Genomic DNA, 16,505 nt, shown 5'->3' with positions numbered 1-16,505 from the left:
TTCAGACCCACCGGGGTCCACATGGGGAGGAAAGATTTGTGTATCCTGAAACACATTCGAGCGTAATCGTGGCACTGTAAAATAGCCTCGAATAGTTACCTCAGACCCCGAGACCCGGCCTGCTGTCGACCACACTCACGCAGACTGTGTGTTGAGTGTCGGCCAAGTCAGCCATGACTGCTCCAGAGGCCCTGAAGCCTGTTGGGGAGACGGGACATTCCAAACAGCACTACTCATTCTCTACACCCGCTCTGCTGCCATTAGTTAATTATATGCAGGTGTTTTTCTTTTTCGGTGTGTTTCTTGCCTAGATCCAATAGAAATGTAAGCATAAGTACATAAAGGCAGATCGAAAGAGAAAAGCAAAGGGGGAAATGGTGTAGAGGAAGTGGCTGAATGTGCTGTGTGAAGCAAATTATTGCCCCCATGTAGATTCATCAGTTCTCCCTGCTGGATTAAGGAAGGGCCTTTCTAATGAAGTTCGCCCCGTCAAAATGAAGGGACTAATTCTGATTTAGCTGAGGTAATGAACTTCCCCTCTCCTAGTGAGAGCAGCACCATGGGGCGAAGAGAGAGGGGTGGTTGCGGAGGAGAGGGGGCAGGGGCAAAGGAGAGTGGCAGCGGGAGAGAGAGAGAGAGAGAGAGAGAGAGAGAGAGAGAGAGAGAGAGAGAGAGCAAGAGAGAGAGAGAGAGAGAGTCGGGCAGGATGAAGACGAGACAGGAAAGAGACATGGAGCGAGGACAGAGGGATGGGAGCGGGCGGAGAGGCGTCTAGGTGGAGAATAAGGAAAAAAATTATGCAAAACGGCTGTCTCGTATTTGCTGAGATGTATTAAATTTCCAGTGCGGGTGCCTGTGTTATATAAAATTATGCTAATGTCTTGTGGCCCGCTGTGAATGGCGGCTTGCTGGTCCTGAGCATGCGTGGCTGGCCGCTACACGGAGCGCGCTCAGTGGGACTCAGCTTTTCTATTAAGAAAAACCTCTAGACACCTGATGATGAATTCTCTCTCACCAAATGTTCCCCCTTTTTTTTGTGTCGAAAATATGAGCGCTTTTCTAAATGACTTTGGAGAGCCCGGCGTGGTGCTCGGCGGCCTGCGTCGAGCAAGGGGGAAAAGGGGGTACGGGGGGGGGTCCCTCTGCACCGGGCTAAGGGAGTCAATTAAGGCAAGCACTGATAATTATAAGCCGGCAGAACGCAGGGGCTGGCTAATTGTACAGTGTTCCATGCCGCGAGCCCAGCCAAGGGGCCTCCGCGCAGCGCTCGCTCTGCCCGTTCCTTTGTGTGGACCACCGAATCCAAAAGAGCCACATACCTCAGCCCGACAAAGCCTCAGTGCGACCAGGAGAGAAAGCCGGGCATGTGCCCGTAATTAACTTCTTACATTCAGGCCACTCGCTCTTTTCAGGCCTGAAAGCCACTCTGCGCCGATTCGCACGTCGCGCCTCCCGTCCTTTTATGCCTCGCCATTGCCGTTTGCCTCCACCCGCTCGTCGTCCTGTTCTTCGCAACTTTTATCGAGCGCAAGAGCCTCCGAAAGTCGGGGCGTAGTCGCTTGACCTTTATTTCCTCGTAACAAGAAAATGCCCGGCAGTTTAGAATAGGCATGTATAGCGTAAATTAGAGTGTTTCAGTGCAGGATGGTGTTTGTGTGGCTGCAGGGGGTCCAGCTCTCCCATGCAATCCATCTCAACAGCCTGCACTGTTTGCCCCCGATGGACCTCCATACCTGCCTGCAGCTGCAGCGCCTACACATCATTCGTTAACAAGTATTCGGTTCTTGCCTTTGTTGTTGTGGATTTCTCCGTTCTCCTGATTTTTTTTTTCTTTCTTTTTCTCTGCCTCTGTGACCTACACACACATTCGTTTGACCGAGTTTTAGCCATTGTGGGTTTCAGCTGTGAGAATAGCAGGTAAAGTGGTGCAGGCAAAACACAAAATGGCAGACCGCCTCCTTCAAAGCGCACGGTAGCACAAAGTTTGCTGGAACGCCGGCTCGGTCTGGTTGAACCCTCCAGTTTCCCTTCGGCAGTTTGAGATCGACTGTAAAAATCCAAATATGCACAACACCTGAAATAAAACCAATATTTTACCCATTTTGTGAGGCTGAACCATGAAGGTTGGTCTCACAAAGAAACACATCATATTCTCTATACGTGTGCAACTCGTAATATATTCATCTATCCCTAGTTATTTGTAACTGCTGTGTCACAATAATATCCTAAAATAAAACTGTGTAGTGTTTCTGGCTTTAATATTGATGTGGGTGTAGATTTTAGTTTTTTTTTTAGCCGCCGAGCACAAAATCTGACACCGTTGAGCACATGCACAGTGACTCTTGGCAAAGAAGTCAACTGGAAATATCTGCTCAGTGTGTTTATGTTCGGCACAAGAAGTGTCCCTGTGTTTCTGTCCCTCACGTTCTGCAAACTCCAAAGGCGTTCTAGTTGGCTAAACCTTTTGTAACGTGCACTCAAGCGTCGCGCATGTTTATCTCGACACAAAAACCTGTCAGCTCGGTGCTTCTACTGTACCTCTGGCCCGGCAGCCGGGGGAGCTGTGAGGCGGTTAATGTAGGCTCAGAGTGGCTGATCCTAGCAGGAGCCTAGCCTTGCTCTGATTAGCACCTCCAACGAGCTGCCATGCATCAGGGCTGACATTTTTCCCAGAGAATTTCTCCCCCCCCCCCACAATCCTTTGCTCTCGCTGTGAGAGGGCGTCGCCGCTACTGACATGTCACAGCCAACAATCTCACCTTTCCTTCTCCCTCCGGAGTTTGGTACCAGCGCCGGGCATGCGCTGACACGAGGGCTTTGGTATCCTGCTTATCTCCTATTTTATCCTGCGGAGATAGAATATCTCTCTGTGCTAGAACAGAGCTTCCCTTTCATGCTGTGGTACTTCTTCCAATGTCTCAATGTCTTTTATTAGCTGGTGCTCTGCTTGTCACTGCTATTTGTGTAATACATTACGTCTTACGATAGAATGGGGTGCATTTTAAAGGTGCCATGATTCAATCTTGTGCTTTAATTTCAACATTTTGCACTTGATTCACTCTGTCCTTCTCGAAGTGCGGAGGCAGGAAATAGATATTAGTAATATTCCTCCCAGGCACCAGTTCTCCAATCAGCTTTGGTCCAGAGGGAGTCCATCCCTTTGCGCTCCCACCTACCACCTTCCTACCCCCCACCCCCTGCATTCTCCGGGCCTTAATGGGCCTGGTAGTGCTTCTGAAATGAGTTTGTTTCCTTATGAGGAGTGCTTCTACCTCAAGAGAGCACACCACACAGAGGTGGAGTCAATTTGTATTCACCCATAATTCCCTGGGCCTTAATCACTCTGATTTTCCCCCCATTATCTGTTAATGGATAGTTCCCGCAGAGAGAAGAGAGAAGTAAACCCACCTACTGTTTACAGGCCTGAAGCTGTCTGCTACCATCCAGAATCCCGCAGTGGGTTGTATATACAGCAGCGAGTCCGCTTGAAAACCAAATCTTGGCGCTTTATTAACATACAGTACAACGTCAACATCAGGCCGACTAGCGTGAGACAGACAGTTTAGAAACTCCTTATTGCACTGACCCGTTAGTTTGACTGGACCAGCTTGGATCACCGAGTCGTTGCGTCTGCCTCTCTTTGTCTGTGCCCACTGCATATTCTCAATGTGTTCCCTACACTTGTTTACTCATTACGTTCAAGCAAAGAGGTGCCTTGATTGATGTCCTTAATATCATTTGTGCGAGTGCGCTGCCTCGGCGACACAAGCGGCGCGAGCCCCACTAAAAGCCAGCTTCGGGGAGCCGTTCACTGCCCCCCGGGGAGGGTCGTAAATCGAGGTATCAGATTTTTTTGATTCCAGGGCCAAATGCTGAAACTGGTCCTAAATTCCCCTCCAATTCAGACATCTGCTTGTTTAAATAGAGTAAGGGGCAGTGGTGTTGGGGAAGGAGGGGCGGATAAGCTGAGGGAGAGTTTTTAATTAAGCAATACCCTGTGTTACACTTAACTACACTGTATTATCAGGACGTTCGTCTGTCTGTACTTACTGTTACTCGCTGCTGTATGTGTTCCAGCAATATGCCGCAGCTGTATCATTGTTACATAGAGCTTTCGCTGAACTTTGCAGCCAAACCCGCAAGCCCCAGTGTCCCAAACAACCTTCAACACTACATGAACTTCAGCCCAGATGAAAAAGTAAACAGCGCGGCGAAATAAAGACCATTCTTTTGGAGAGGACTTTTTCCCCCTCTCTCCCTCTTCTGTCCTCCACATGGGAGAGATATTAGGCGTTTGTGTTTTAAGGAGCTGTGAAATACATAAACCATGAGCCACAGGAACGCTAGGCCCTGTGGATATGCAGATGGGCTTACTTTGCTGGTGTCAGGGATGCTTAGAGGGAGCAGGCACAGGAGCAGTTCTCATCTGAAGGATTTTCTTAGGAGTGCAGGGGGACAGGGTGGTGGCAGCAGAGGAGACTCGGGAGACTTGGAAACAGGGAGTGGGAGGAGGGAGGGGGGAGAGAGAGAGAGAGAGAGAGAGAGAGAGAGAGAACGAGAGAGTTGACAGTCCCCCGTGGCCCTGTAACTATATCCAGAGTCTGCTCAGTGCGTGGTGAGGGGTGGGGGCTCGCGCAGAGCCATGCTGATTGGGTAGCCCTGGAGAAGGGCTGTGGGAGCGACAGGAAGTGACCTCAGCCCAATGAGGCAGCTGTAGGAGCGAGCCTGCTGACTTCCTCCCTTGGCTCTCACTAAGAAACAGACTGCCAGCCTGATTCAACCCCTGTTACACTGCTGAATACAAAGCCAGCCCTGCACAACAGAGCGTAATATGCTGTAGTCATGATAGATTTGTCAGTCTGTATTCATTTTCATATTTTATAGCTCTTTTTTAGTTTAGGGTTGAGTGGAATGTAAACTTTCTCTGTTAAATGCACCTGGAAATGTCTAACACTTTTTTTCATATATATTTTGAGCAAACTATATTTATATCTCTTTGCCCCCTTTGTGTTGATGCACCTGCTCACAGACATGAAAACACACATGCACGCACACAAGGTCAGTCAGGCAGGTGCAGCGTTATCTGCATAATGAAGCAGGCCAGGTCTCCGAAGGGACGGCGTTGCGCACCAGGGTCAAACGAGGGCTGCGCATATGGCGGAGGAACAGACCCGTGAACCTTGCAGCGCGGCCGACCTTAATGTCACCCACACACGGATAAGCCAACGTGAACGGCGATCAAAGGGGGGGGGGGGGGGGTCCTCCTCCGCGGCCGTGCCAGCCCTCTCATCCCGTCCGCCTGATGCCGCGCGACGGCACAATAGCTCATCTGCTGAACCTGAACGCATCGCTGCAGAACGCGCCGTCCGCTCGTCCCTTCGGGCGGCACCTTATGCAATCCACCAAACCATATGCTAACATTACTGAGTAACATGTGTTTAAGAACATGCCGTAATGTGTTATGTTGCGTTCAATATGCGCACTCTCCCACTGTTGCACTTGGCACTGCAGGAGATTTCCATTTTCTTCTCTTCCTGGAATATCAGGGGTCATTGGCTTCCAGATATCACTGTCACTTAGTGTCAATCAATTTGCAGAGAGTGAGACAGAGAATCTTATTTTTAATACATCTCATACACACATGCCAAGGAGTGTTTTTTCAACGCAGCTCTTTGGGTGAATCATGTTTTTGGGCTATTGGTACCCGGTTGGGCACTGGGCACAGAGACCAGGGGTTAAAAGGATGAATGTACGGTAGACGTCCACCAGTGGAGCTCGGAGAGCGTCTGGGAGAGAAGCAGTCGTAGGGCCGGTTTATTGACACTCTGGACATGAGCAGTTCTCTGAGTCAGCAGACCGTCGTGCTGCAAATGACTGTGCAGGTTCGTGGTTTAGGAGACATTTATTTAGCTATCTCCGGCCACGGCTGAGCTGGTTTAACGTTGAGATAGACGTGTAGGGAATTCTAATGCCAAGAAGATAAACCGGGAATTTGTCCCGCTGTTGAAATAACTGTCACAACCGAGTATTAAAAACGGGGACATGTGGGCAGAGCTGCTTTGACAGCGCTGACAGTCATGTGTACGCACGGCGATGCAACACACAATAATAATCCTCTGCTATTGCAATAATAATGACAGACTTTTAATACAGTATGTTTTAATTTCCAAAGGCTAAAAATAAATGATTTGCCTTTAAGTTAATCTAATGAAAAAGAAGGCACTTAACATGTTCAAGCCTTGTCTGAGTGATTAGGACCCCGGCTGGTCATCCAATTTATGCCTGATGGGAGCAGATCACACGTTATATTATTTCCTGTCTGAGTCATGGAAATCACAGACGGGAGCCTTTGCCACAAAATTGGTTAAATTTAAATTTTGTAGTTAAAAATAAAGCAGGGAATGAAATGAAAGGAGACAGAATGAGACCTCTGTTCTGCCGTCTGCTGCTTTGCCTCACGATTTTCTGTGTTTGTCTTGTTTCTTCTCAACAGAGGAGGGACTGAACCATGAATGCAAGCTCTGTAGTCAGTCGTTCGACTCGCCAGCGAAGCTCCAATGCCACCTGATCGAGCACAGCTTTGAGGGCATGGGTGGAACCTTCAAGTGCCCGGTCTGTTTTACAGGTGTGTGTACGTTTTCAGTATCCGAAGCGTCCTCTTTTTTTTTTTTTTACAGCACGAATAAGCAAATGGGCTCTAAATGAGTTGGGAAAGGTCAGTCAAACACGCTGACGAAAAAGCAGGAGTAGCTCGGCGCATGTGACTTCTTATTTAGTCAAATTGCCTCCGGATCAAGGCCAGAGAAGTGTCGCGAGGTGAGAGGGGGAGACAGACAGGGAGCGGGGGGGGGGGAGACAGTGTGAGCTGAGGGGAGGTGGGGGATGGAGGAGCGGGGGAAAGAAAAGGAGATGTGCTAATTGTGGATGGCAGTAGTGCTGATAGCTGTAATGATCTCATCTGTCTCTGTGTGTGGAGGTGGAAGGACCGGACTCCTCCTGAGAGGATAGCGCCCTCCTTCAGTGTCAACAGGGTTAACTATCTCTATAATGAAATCTGCAAAGTCGTTAACTTCAGCTCTTCACTCTTTCTCCCTTCCTCAGCTCTTTACTCTTCCTCACACTTTTTGGGTCCTCAGCTCATTTCCCTCAGTCGCGCTTCCTGCCTCGTCTCCACTGGTTACATCAGTTAACATCATTAGCCGGCGCTTTGCGTTTGGCTCCACGCTCGCTATTTTTCACATTTCCACCTCTTTGTCCACCTCGCCGCTCGGCTCCGTAATTTACCGATCTCCCCTCCTCTCGTCTCTGTTTTGGCCTTATCTCTCTTTAAGCAGAAGCCTATTGATATATACCCGCCCCGCCGCATCTCCCTCCAGCCCTCACAGGGGTCTGGCCATTTAATATACAGAGCATGCCTCCTTCATCTGAGCCTTCATTTTCCACCGGCGGCTTTGACAGACAGGTCCTCCTTCTCCCTCCGCGTCCATATCGATCACGGCGCATGAGAGAGAGGGATGCTGGGAGGGTGGGAGGCGGAGAGGGAGGAAGGGGGGGGGGGAGAGACAGACTACACCCTCAGGACAGTGGTCGCAAGGCAGACAGACAGATGGGAGCAGGCCCGTGGTAGCGCGGACAGCGGGCGAGAACGGACAGAAAGGCCTCCCTCTGTTGGGGATGCAGGGGAGAGGCAGAGCGGCAGCAGAGCACTCGGAGGAAAAGGAGGAATTGAGAGATTGGCTGACAGCTGTCCTTGAATACATTGCTTGAAGATGAGCTTGGCATAGCATAGAGAAAAAGCGCCAGTCTCAATTGAAGTGTATTGTTTAATTCAATCTAACAGGGTTATTTCTCCACGTTCGCTTTAGGTGGAGTCGTAAACAATCGCTCGGAGTAAAACTATTTAAACATTGTCAGTAAGTGTAGTGCGAGAAGCGAGTAAAAATACTCGCCCCCGTGACCTAATACCCATGACAGGCAGCGATTGTCAGTCATGCTTGATTATCCTCAGTCCGATGGGAGTAAAAAAAAAAGGACAAATCGTGCCAGGAACAGACTGGGGAAATGTATGGGGGGGGGGGGAGTAAGTCATAGGCAGTGGATGAGTAGAGACAAAATAGAGGAGAAAAGGAGACAAAACTTGGAGGAAGCTGAGAAGGTTGCAACTGGCAACTTTGGATGTGAGATGAAAGGCTGGAGGAGGAGGAGGAAAAGAGGAATGTGTAGGGGAGGGAGGGTAAATGGAGAGAGGTCCATAAGCCCCTGGATGATGAGAGAGAGGCTGACTCTCCCAGGACAGATTTGACAGGTTTCAGAAGTGGGGGAGCCTGCAGCTAGAAGTGTCTGCCTGCACCCTTAGGAGCAGCAGCGAGGGCTGGTGTGGAAATTGTGATTGGGAATATGTGCTTAAGACAAACAAAACAGAAGAAAGTGCCTGATGAAAGTTGTGCGTGCGCGAGTGTTTGTGTGTGTGTGTGTGTGTGTGTGTGTGTGTGCGCACGCGTGCGCGTGTGTGTACACTTTACTTCTACTTATGTCACAGCGTGAAGCACGAACTTAAAAAACCACGGCATGAGCTGCTTTCGAATCCGCACGAGTTCGACAACGGCAGTTGTGTAATTAGCGCTTTGTTTGGCGGCCGCCCGCGTTCCGCCGGCGCCCAGCGATAGAATTGTGACATTTTTACATCCATGACGCGAACACGGGCTTAGCCCCGACTCAGTATTAGTAGTCGCCGGGTTGGAGCGCGGCGTCAACTTTGCTCCGTCTGCTTGTTTGCGTTGCCTCGGTTCAGGCTTTGCATCGTGAGCTCGTGGATTAAGCAGAAACGAGCGCGCGGACTGTAGGCTAGACGAATAAATAAATAAAGCGGAGAAAGGGGGGGAAAAAGGATCAGCCTTTTTTTTTTTTTTTTTTTGCCTGCCTACACAAACAGCTTAGCATTGGTGCAGTGCAGCCTGCAGAGAGCACCACCCTGCCAAAATAAAGATGAGCTGGGGCCTGTAGTAAAGGAGACGTCTGCCATGGGCGGCCCCTGAGATCTAATCAGAGGGCTTAATATCCCCCACAGTGAGCAGACCTTGGCCCCACAGCCCCCTCAGCCCTCGCACCCCTGACGCCCAACCCGGCTCAGCGCTCTGCTCGGCTCTGGCTCGGCGGCCAACGAAACTCCACAAACTTCTCTCTCTCTCTCTCTCTCTCTCTCTCTCTCTCGCTCTCTCTCTCTCTCTCTCTCTCGCTCCCTCGTTCTGTCTCACACTCAGCAGGGAGCGGCACAATGGCCAGCCACCGATCCCTGGATGTGGCTTTGGATTATTTCTCCTCTGTTTCTCCGCGTCCTCGTTTTAACCCTCTAGGAGGACACCCCCCCCCCCCCCCCCCCCCCCCTCACCCTCACCCCGTCGTCGCCCCTAAACGGCTGCAGCGATGGCATTTCTCATATTCGACTGATTCTGCCAAATCCGAAGTCCCCACACCCACCAACCCACCCCTCGCTGCCAGTTTCAGCCGTGGCCCTTTCATTACATCTTGAAGGCTAATTTAAAGGATGATGATGGAGAAAGAAATGAAACCCTCACCGCTAATTAAATGGTTAGCGCCATTTATATAAGCCGGGGCTGTTTTTTGTAATCCCCTGTAGTGGTCATAAATATGACCCACGGATGTCAAAACGTCCCTATGTAAATTAACTAAAAAACTTGTTGAGCTCGTATTTAAATCTTCGCCTGCGATGTCGTAACTCTTGCCAGCGTTTATTGCGGCTTTTTAGCCCGATTCGATCCGGTGGTCGATGTCCTTGCATATGAATGATGCGGCTCTGGAGTGGTAATACGTAGCTGATTAAATGCGGCTCTTACTGGACCGGCGCTGCAGACACATGTAAGCAGTGAGCAACAGCTAACTTGACATCTTGTTGTGTTTAGCCCGATTGTACAGTATTTGAAGGCCCCCCAAGTCTCAGATCCATTTTTATTTCTGCTGTATTGACTTTTTCTTCCTCTCGCCAAAGACATAATGAAGGCTTCCTGCAGCTGCTGTGACCTGCTTCTGTACAGTATATGCAGACAGCTAAAGGAATAAACTATTGTTTATCGGTGCATTTCTGTTTTTTTTTTCACAACATTTATTTCCTGCGTGGAAAATTGTCGTCGTTTTAGGATGATAATAGAGACACAAATATGCATGATAGCCGGGGCCCCCGGCCTTTTCGTATCCGACTGTAAAACCCGCCGTCTATCTGCAGTTATGCCCGTCCTCGCATCGCTGTGGTCATTAGTTTCAGAAATGGACCATGGAGCTGTTGTTTGTCTATTAGTGCGGGATTGTTCATTTCTGGTTAACATGCTGCCGCGTTCCGGAGACAGCTGTCGCCCGGGCATTAGCAGTCTGACGGCGCCGCCGCCGCACTGCGCCTGCCTCCGATCCAAACTTTTATTTCCCAGGTCATGAGTGTGACATTCAATGAAGCCGCGTGCGTCTCGCGTGTACACAGCTCAATAATTAATAACCCGCCTCCCAGGCGGGCTCCAAATGGGACGCGTTAATGTTGCCGGGCGCCGCCACAGGGCCGCGCGACCCCAAAGTCATCTCCGACAGACACCTCACCTTTTGTGGCTGTGTTTTTTAAGTCCCTCTCCTAGTGGCCCCTCGGTGCATGCATTAGAAGCAAAGTTATTTTGAGCCGTAAGAAATTCAAATGAAGCCCCCACATGCTAACTTTTTCCAGAGCATCCAGACCTTTGAGATTAGACAGCCGTCCTTAAAGCACAAGGGTCTGGGATAACAAACGGCATGTTTGAAGTGTTCCTCGGAGGACGCCGAGGCACACGTGCACACCCACACATGCAACACACACACACACTGAAGACACACACAATCGGGTCCCCCTTTGCTTCCCGGCGTGGACTATGGCTTAATTAAAGCAACAACATATAGTATGTTTTAAGTGCCAGTGAGTTGTGTGTTTATATGACGGCGAATGGAGTCTGAGTCTGCATGAATAAGTAGTGCAACACTATGAATATTTATATTGTCAATATAATTAGCGATGTAGACTAATGGAGGCCATGTTTTGCACTTGAAGCCATGCCAGTTTTTTTTGTGGTTGTTTATTTTCTGGCTTGTTCTCCCCACAGCCGTGCTAAATAAAGAGCATCATTATTCCCCAAACATTGTGTGTTCTCTAGCTGGAGCACCATGACCACTCTAATTTTACTGTTAGCACCTGACTCTTTTCAGTCACGTATCTCATAAGGGTATTTTTTCCTGTCGTTGGCTGTGCGTTAATTCGTTTGTAGTTAAGTTATTTTCCTTGTTATTGGAGATGTGCTGATTTCAGTCGTACTTATTCTTATTCAGGCCTTTGTTCCCACAGGTCGTAGCATTTTGCTCTCACACTCATGAACGTCTCCTCTGTCTGTGTTCTCTCGTCCCGTGTGTGAGCAGTGTTCGTCCAGGCCAACAAGCTCCAGCAGCACATCTTCTCTGCCCACGGCCAGGAAGACAAGATCTATGACTGCTCGCAGTGCCCGCAGAAGTTCTTCTTCCAGACAGAGTTGCAGGTGAGCCTCGGGCTGCAGCCGCCAGCCGAAAGCGGCGGCCGCTAAACGCGCCTGACAGACGCCGAACGCCGCTCGGCGCGCGCTCTCTCGCCGTCCCCGCATCCCGGCTGGGGCGGGCGACTCAGAAGGAATTATTTCAGTCCGTTTCCAAAACTCATTTGTGATGTGCAGATATGATTTGATTTGCTTATTAGACCAGCGGAGCACTAAAATATCTGGAATTAGGGGATTAGTGGAATGTTCGTTTTTGAAGAGGTAATTACATACAGTGCGGAGGCAAAAACACGGTTGAGTCAATATGCTTGCATCTCCCTTTCTAATCACAGAGGAGGCCTCGTGGCTAAATATGAGCTTTGTCCTCTGGGAGGCCGTATCTGCCCTTCAACAAAGTTAGTAGTTGGACTTATGAACTTGCAATGTTAGAGAGATAATCCATTTTCTAGCAATCTTTTCCTCTGGTCCTTGGAGAGCCTGAAAAAATGAAACAGATCTTATTATATTATTTCACTGTGGTGCTGTTTTCAAGCCACTGTGTTTTGTTAGGGGGATTCTCCGCAGTGCACATACTGTAGCTGGCGTCTGATATCCAGATGCTTTTCTATTAGCTTTTGGAACTAAATCATTAAAATCTAAAGTAATGCCTTCACACCCATCACTGAAATTATGCGTAATTCACCTTAAAGCACGGGGAGAAAGCAATCGCTGCCCACCTCATCCTCCAGTTGCTCTCGCCCTGCGATTTTTGGATTAGCAGCGCTGTTTATTAGCAGGTAGCCAGAGGAAGCATCCAGGGCTTGGCCGCGCATTGATCGCCAACGATTTTCATATTGAGATTCAGGTTGTAAACACAGAGGCATGCGTCTGCCAGGAGGAAGGTGAATGTGATCATTATCTGCTGGTCATTTGAGCTCTGCAACCATGAATAAAACAAGTCCTGATCCACCAATATGCAGCTCCACCACAGAGCAGGTTATTTAACAAGCCTCGCACTCCACCAAACTGCCAACGCGGAGGCTCTTCATTCATGCCAAGGCCTCCTATTTATCACATTTTCATCCCTCATTGGTACAAGTGTTCACTGTACAGCAAGGGTTGTTGCAGTTACCTGTAAACAATCTCAAATAACCTGGGGATGTTTTCCTACTTTTTTTTTTTTTTTTTAGTTTGACATTTTTTTGATTGAAGTGATCTCGGCCTCCCGGAGGTGTTGTTTCATGCATGATTATATTGTTTTACACCGTATGAAGAGACAAGAGTCGAACATGAAAGACCTATGGCACTTTGTTGTGAAACAGGGGCTCATGAAAGGAGGAAAAGGAGCGGATGAGCTTGGGGGATAAGGCGATTATTATGCTCAACCTGTGCCATGCTTTAAAGGCAGTCCTGTGAGACCGTGCTCACGCTCCTTCACATATATGTGATACTACGTATAGCTACAAGTGCACATGCAGTACTGGCTCCATCGCATCCACTACTGTAGGTATTCATGCTGTGACCAACTTGAAGCTTTCCCAACTTTGGGGGTGTTTCGTGGGTGGATGCACCTCCTGAACTTAGTAATGTTACATTTGCCTTTTCCACTATCTATAGTTAAAGCCTTCAACAAATATTGCAGGTTGGAGTCTTGTTTTTAGTTGTTGTTTGTTTGCAGTTGCCATTTCCCATGCATCACACTTCAAAATATCTCACTGACACGGGGCAGTCGTTTGTCAGTCTGTCTGAAGTGGAGCTGTCTTCCAGCAGCGAGAGAAGTGGAAGCTCTCCCCCTTCGCCGGGTCTCGAGTTTGGAGTTTCTCCCTGTTTCTCCCTGACACTCTGGCCCACTCGCCGGCTGCCTGGGCTCCTCATCTCTCACAGTAGTCGGAGGGGTCAAAGGGCCAGTGCAAGCTGGGAGAAGGAGCGGCGAGAGGGAGAGCTGCCACGGCAGGTAAAGGGAAGCAGGAACAATATTTTATTAATTTGCTGCTGAGATCCTGAAACAGACCAAAGGCTGTGACAGGTATCCAGTGCACTGCTCCACATCCTCCCCCACCGCCTCCCCCCGTGAACTCTACCCTGCGAGGGGCTAGCCAATTTTCGCCAGCCTGTCGAGATGGATGATGGGAGAGCATCCGTCTAATCAGCCCTCCTAGGACCCCCCGCCCGGCCGCCCCCCTCAGACCAGCCAGATTGACTGACTCCTGGGCCTGTGTGCCCCAGAATCCAGATTCCAGAGGAGAATTATCTCCTCACTCCCACTCTCTCCCCTCCTTCCATTTCTCTCCATCCTCTTTCTTTCACAGACAAAAAAAAGTAAGCACTGAGATGCATGGACCACCGTTCCCCTCAGAACTCTCCAGAGGACTCTCCTCCACCATCACACACGCTCACACAGCCTCTGCCCTGCATATCCCTCTCCCTTACTCCATTAAAATATGGAGCAACGTCTAGATATTTCATGAGGTGCTGATGGGGAGGGCAAGCAGGCCGGCTGTGCAGTGCTCTCTTTGACCCTCGACTGCTGCCCACCCTTGGAGCGACTGCGAGACGCAGCTTCACCGCAGTATATACTTCCAGCCAAATACGAGCCGCTGTCCTCACATTTTAAAAACATCTGACTCCTTATGAGGGAGAACGTCCCTGGGTTCTTGTGAAGGCAGCGCTGCAGTGCAAAACTTAATAATGCACTTCCCTTTTCCCCTTCGCAGTAGCTGCAGATACAGTAGCTTTCACAGGAGGAAGGGAGCCACTGACAATGCTCCTAGGCTGGATTAATTAGGCAGATTCATTAACTGATGGATGCGGAGTATTAGCCACAGCTTAAATCTGACATTTCTCTGAGTGCAGTTCATTTGCGAGGAAGCGCACAAGTTCGGGCCCCTCCAGCGGCGCGACGCCCCGGGTCGGGCTGCAGTCGGAGCCTTCGCTCCCACTGATCCCGATTCCTCCAAAGACGAAGACAATGGGATTGAAGACCGAAGATGACACGTCGCGCGCCAGATTCCCTGGCTCCCTTTTAAGCCGGGCCGCCCTTCGTTCCCGCCGTCGTTCCAATTTCATTATCGTTTCTTGGAAGTGACACGAGATTGCGAGTCTGGTGTTAAGTTGTGCGGCGGCGTGAGAGGACGGAGGTACTGTGTGACTTCTCCCGCTCCTCAGACGCCCGCAGGACAAGTACCTTAATTGCAGTGTCTTTTAAAAGGATTCCTTCAAAGACAATCCACCGGCCTTAATGAGTGCTGAAAGTGACAAGCCGCACGTTTGCATCATGTTCTACTTCTCCGCACAAATGAGATTCCCCCTCTCCCCGTGTGATAGCCATTATTGCCAAGCTGCGACCAATTCCGCTGTTTTAATTAAGCATATTTATAGGCGCCGCGGTCACCGGGTCACCGTAAACAGCCACGCGTGTCATAACGTCCGTCTGAGAAAATAGCAAGGAAGAAAAAAATTAAAAAAGAGGTGGAGACGGACAGTGGGAGAGAAGAGAGGGAGGGAGCGGCAGAGCCCAGGAGAAAACAAGCGCAGGAAACCTGTACAACATAAAATGTCTTCAGTCAGTTTAAGGCCTCGTATAATTTTATTATAATGCTTAGAAACAGTGAAATTTATCGTATGAATGATGGCTGTTAAAAAAAAATATGCTTGTGATGGCGCTCCTCGGCTTCAAACGCGAAGATATAATCCCCGAGAAGTTCCATTTTAGCTTTCGTCTCATTTTGTGAGTTTTTAAAACATGCCCCCGGAAACACCCGAACTGCCCCGCGTCCCAAACATGTCGCCGCAAAGCGCTCGTCCCCGAGCGTCTCTCAAACGCCACGTCTTGATCTGCCAAATGTGACAGCCCTTCATGCTTTTGAAAGTCGCATATATACATTTTCTCTTCCCTTTCATATGACAACTTGTTTTCTTCTTCATCACCCCAGGTGCTCCGAATTCTGTCACCGTTTCAAAAAAAGTTGCACTACAAAATAAAAGAACAATGAATTGGGGAGGGGGGGGGGAGAAAACAGCTGCTTGTGAGGCCGTCATTAATATTTAAGCTTATTTATAATTGTGTACAACTGTACACGCGCTGCTCAGCACTGTAAACGGGGACATAGGCCCTTAGATGACTAGTGATGTATCACAATAGTGCTGTTCTACTTTTGTAGGTGTATCAGAATTAGACAGCGTGACAGACCTAATGATCCTGGGAGGATTTTCTCTCTCTCATTGTGTTTGTGTGTACGCATTTTTGCGTGCGCCGTATGTATTTGTCTTTGTCTTCATCTCTCCCAGGGTCTGATATGTGCATGCAAACACATTGTCTGGAGGGAGACATGACAAAAACTCCCAGAAGCCTTTGAGCTGTTCTTTTTCCTCTTTCCTCTGTTGCACCACTGGGGAAAGTTAAATCCAAACAAAGAGGAGACACTTGGTGTGCTGTGCTCGAATCCATCACCGGATCTCTTCCCCCGAACGTCTCTCCTCTACTTTTCTTGGTTGACTTTTTCTGCAACTTTGATAAACGCCATTTTAAGCGCCTTCTCTGGAAACTCACTACAGGTTTAATTTCCGCTCTGTAGCGGATTGATTTTCAAGTGTCTCTCGTGCTGCTGATGGCAACAAAATGCGTCGGAGGCCAAAATAAACAGCATTAGAACAATTATTCCCTCTCGATTTTCATATCCACGCGTCGTTGCCGCGTCAAAGTAATTTAACTCTTCAGGTTTGGAAAGCGTTGTTGAATGACACCAATCGCCGGTCGATTAAAAGCTTGTTTTGTGGATTCGCTGCTCCGGCGCCGTGGGAAAGCGCATCGCCTCGTACAGTAGCGCCGGAGAAAATGTAGGCCTCAAAAAATCTCCACGTTTGTGAAGTGGCATATCTAGAAGCAGCGAGGAGAAAGAGAGAGAGAAAAAGGGGGGGGGGGGGGGGTGTTTGGTAGCATCCCTAGTCAAAGTCTGTCTCTGACTGAAGTGGTTA

The 16,505-nt window shown here is 49.2% G+C and overlaps 1 protein-coding gene across 6 annotated transcripts in view; it reads left to right on the top strand.

Annotated features, from left to right (window-relative positions):
- LOC114844886 (zinc finger protein 521-like) overlaps positions 1–16,505 on the top strand; it is an 86,035-nt gene that overhangs the window by 63,049 nt on the left and 6,481 nt on the right. For 5 of the 6 annotated variants that reach the window (XM_029132554.3, XM_029132553.3, XM_029132559.2 and 2 more), the window contains 2 exons: positions 6,494–6,625; positions 11,443–11,558. In XM_029132554.3, coding sequence (XP_028988387.1) covers positions 6,494–6,625; positions 11,443–11,558 — 248 coding nt within the window. The remainder of the gene's footprint in view (positions 1–6,493; positions 6,626–11,442; positions 11,559–16,505) is intronic. The other variant, XM_041068271.2, reaches the window with a different exon arrangement.

The sequence above is a fragment of the Betta splendens genome, chromosome 17, assembly GCF_900634795.4.
Source record: "Betta splendens chromosome 17, fBetSpl5.4, whole genome shotgun sequence".
NCBI classification, from domain to species: domain Eukaryota; kingdom Metazoa; phylum Chordata; class Actinopteri; order Anabantiformes; family Osphronemidae; genus Betta; species Betta splendens.
Note: the sequence above shows the minus strand (reverse complement) of the source record. Positions and strands in the feature narration are given on the sequence as shown.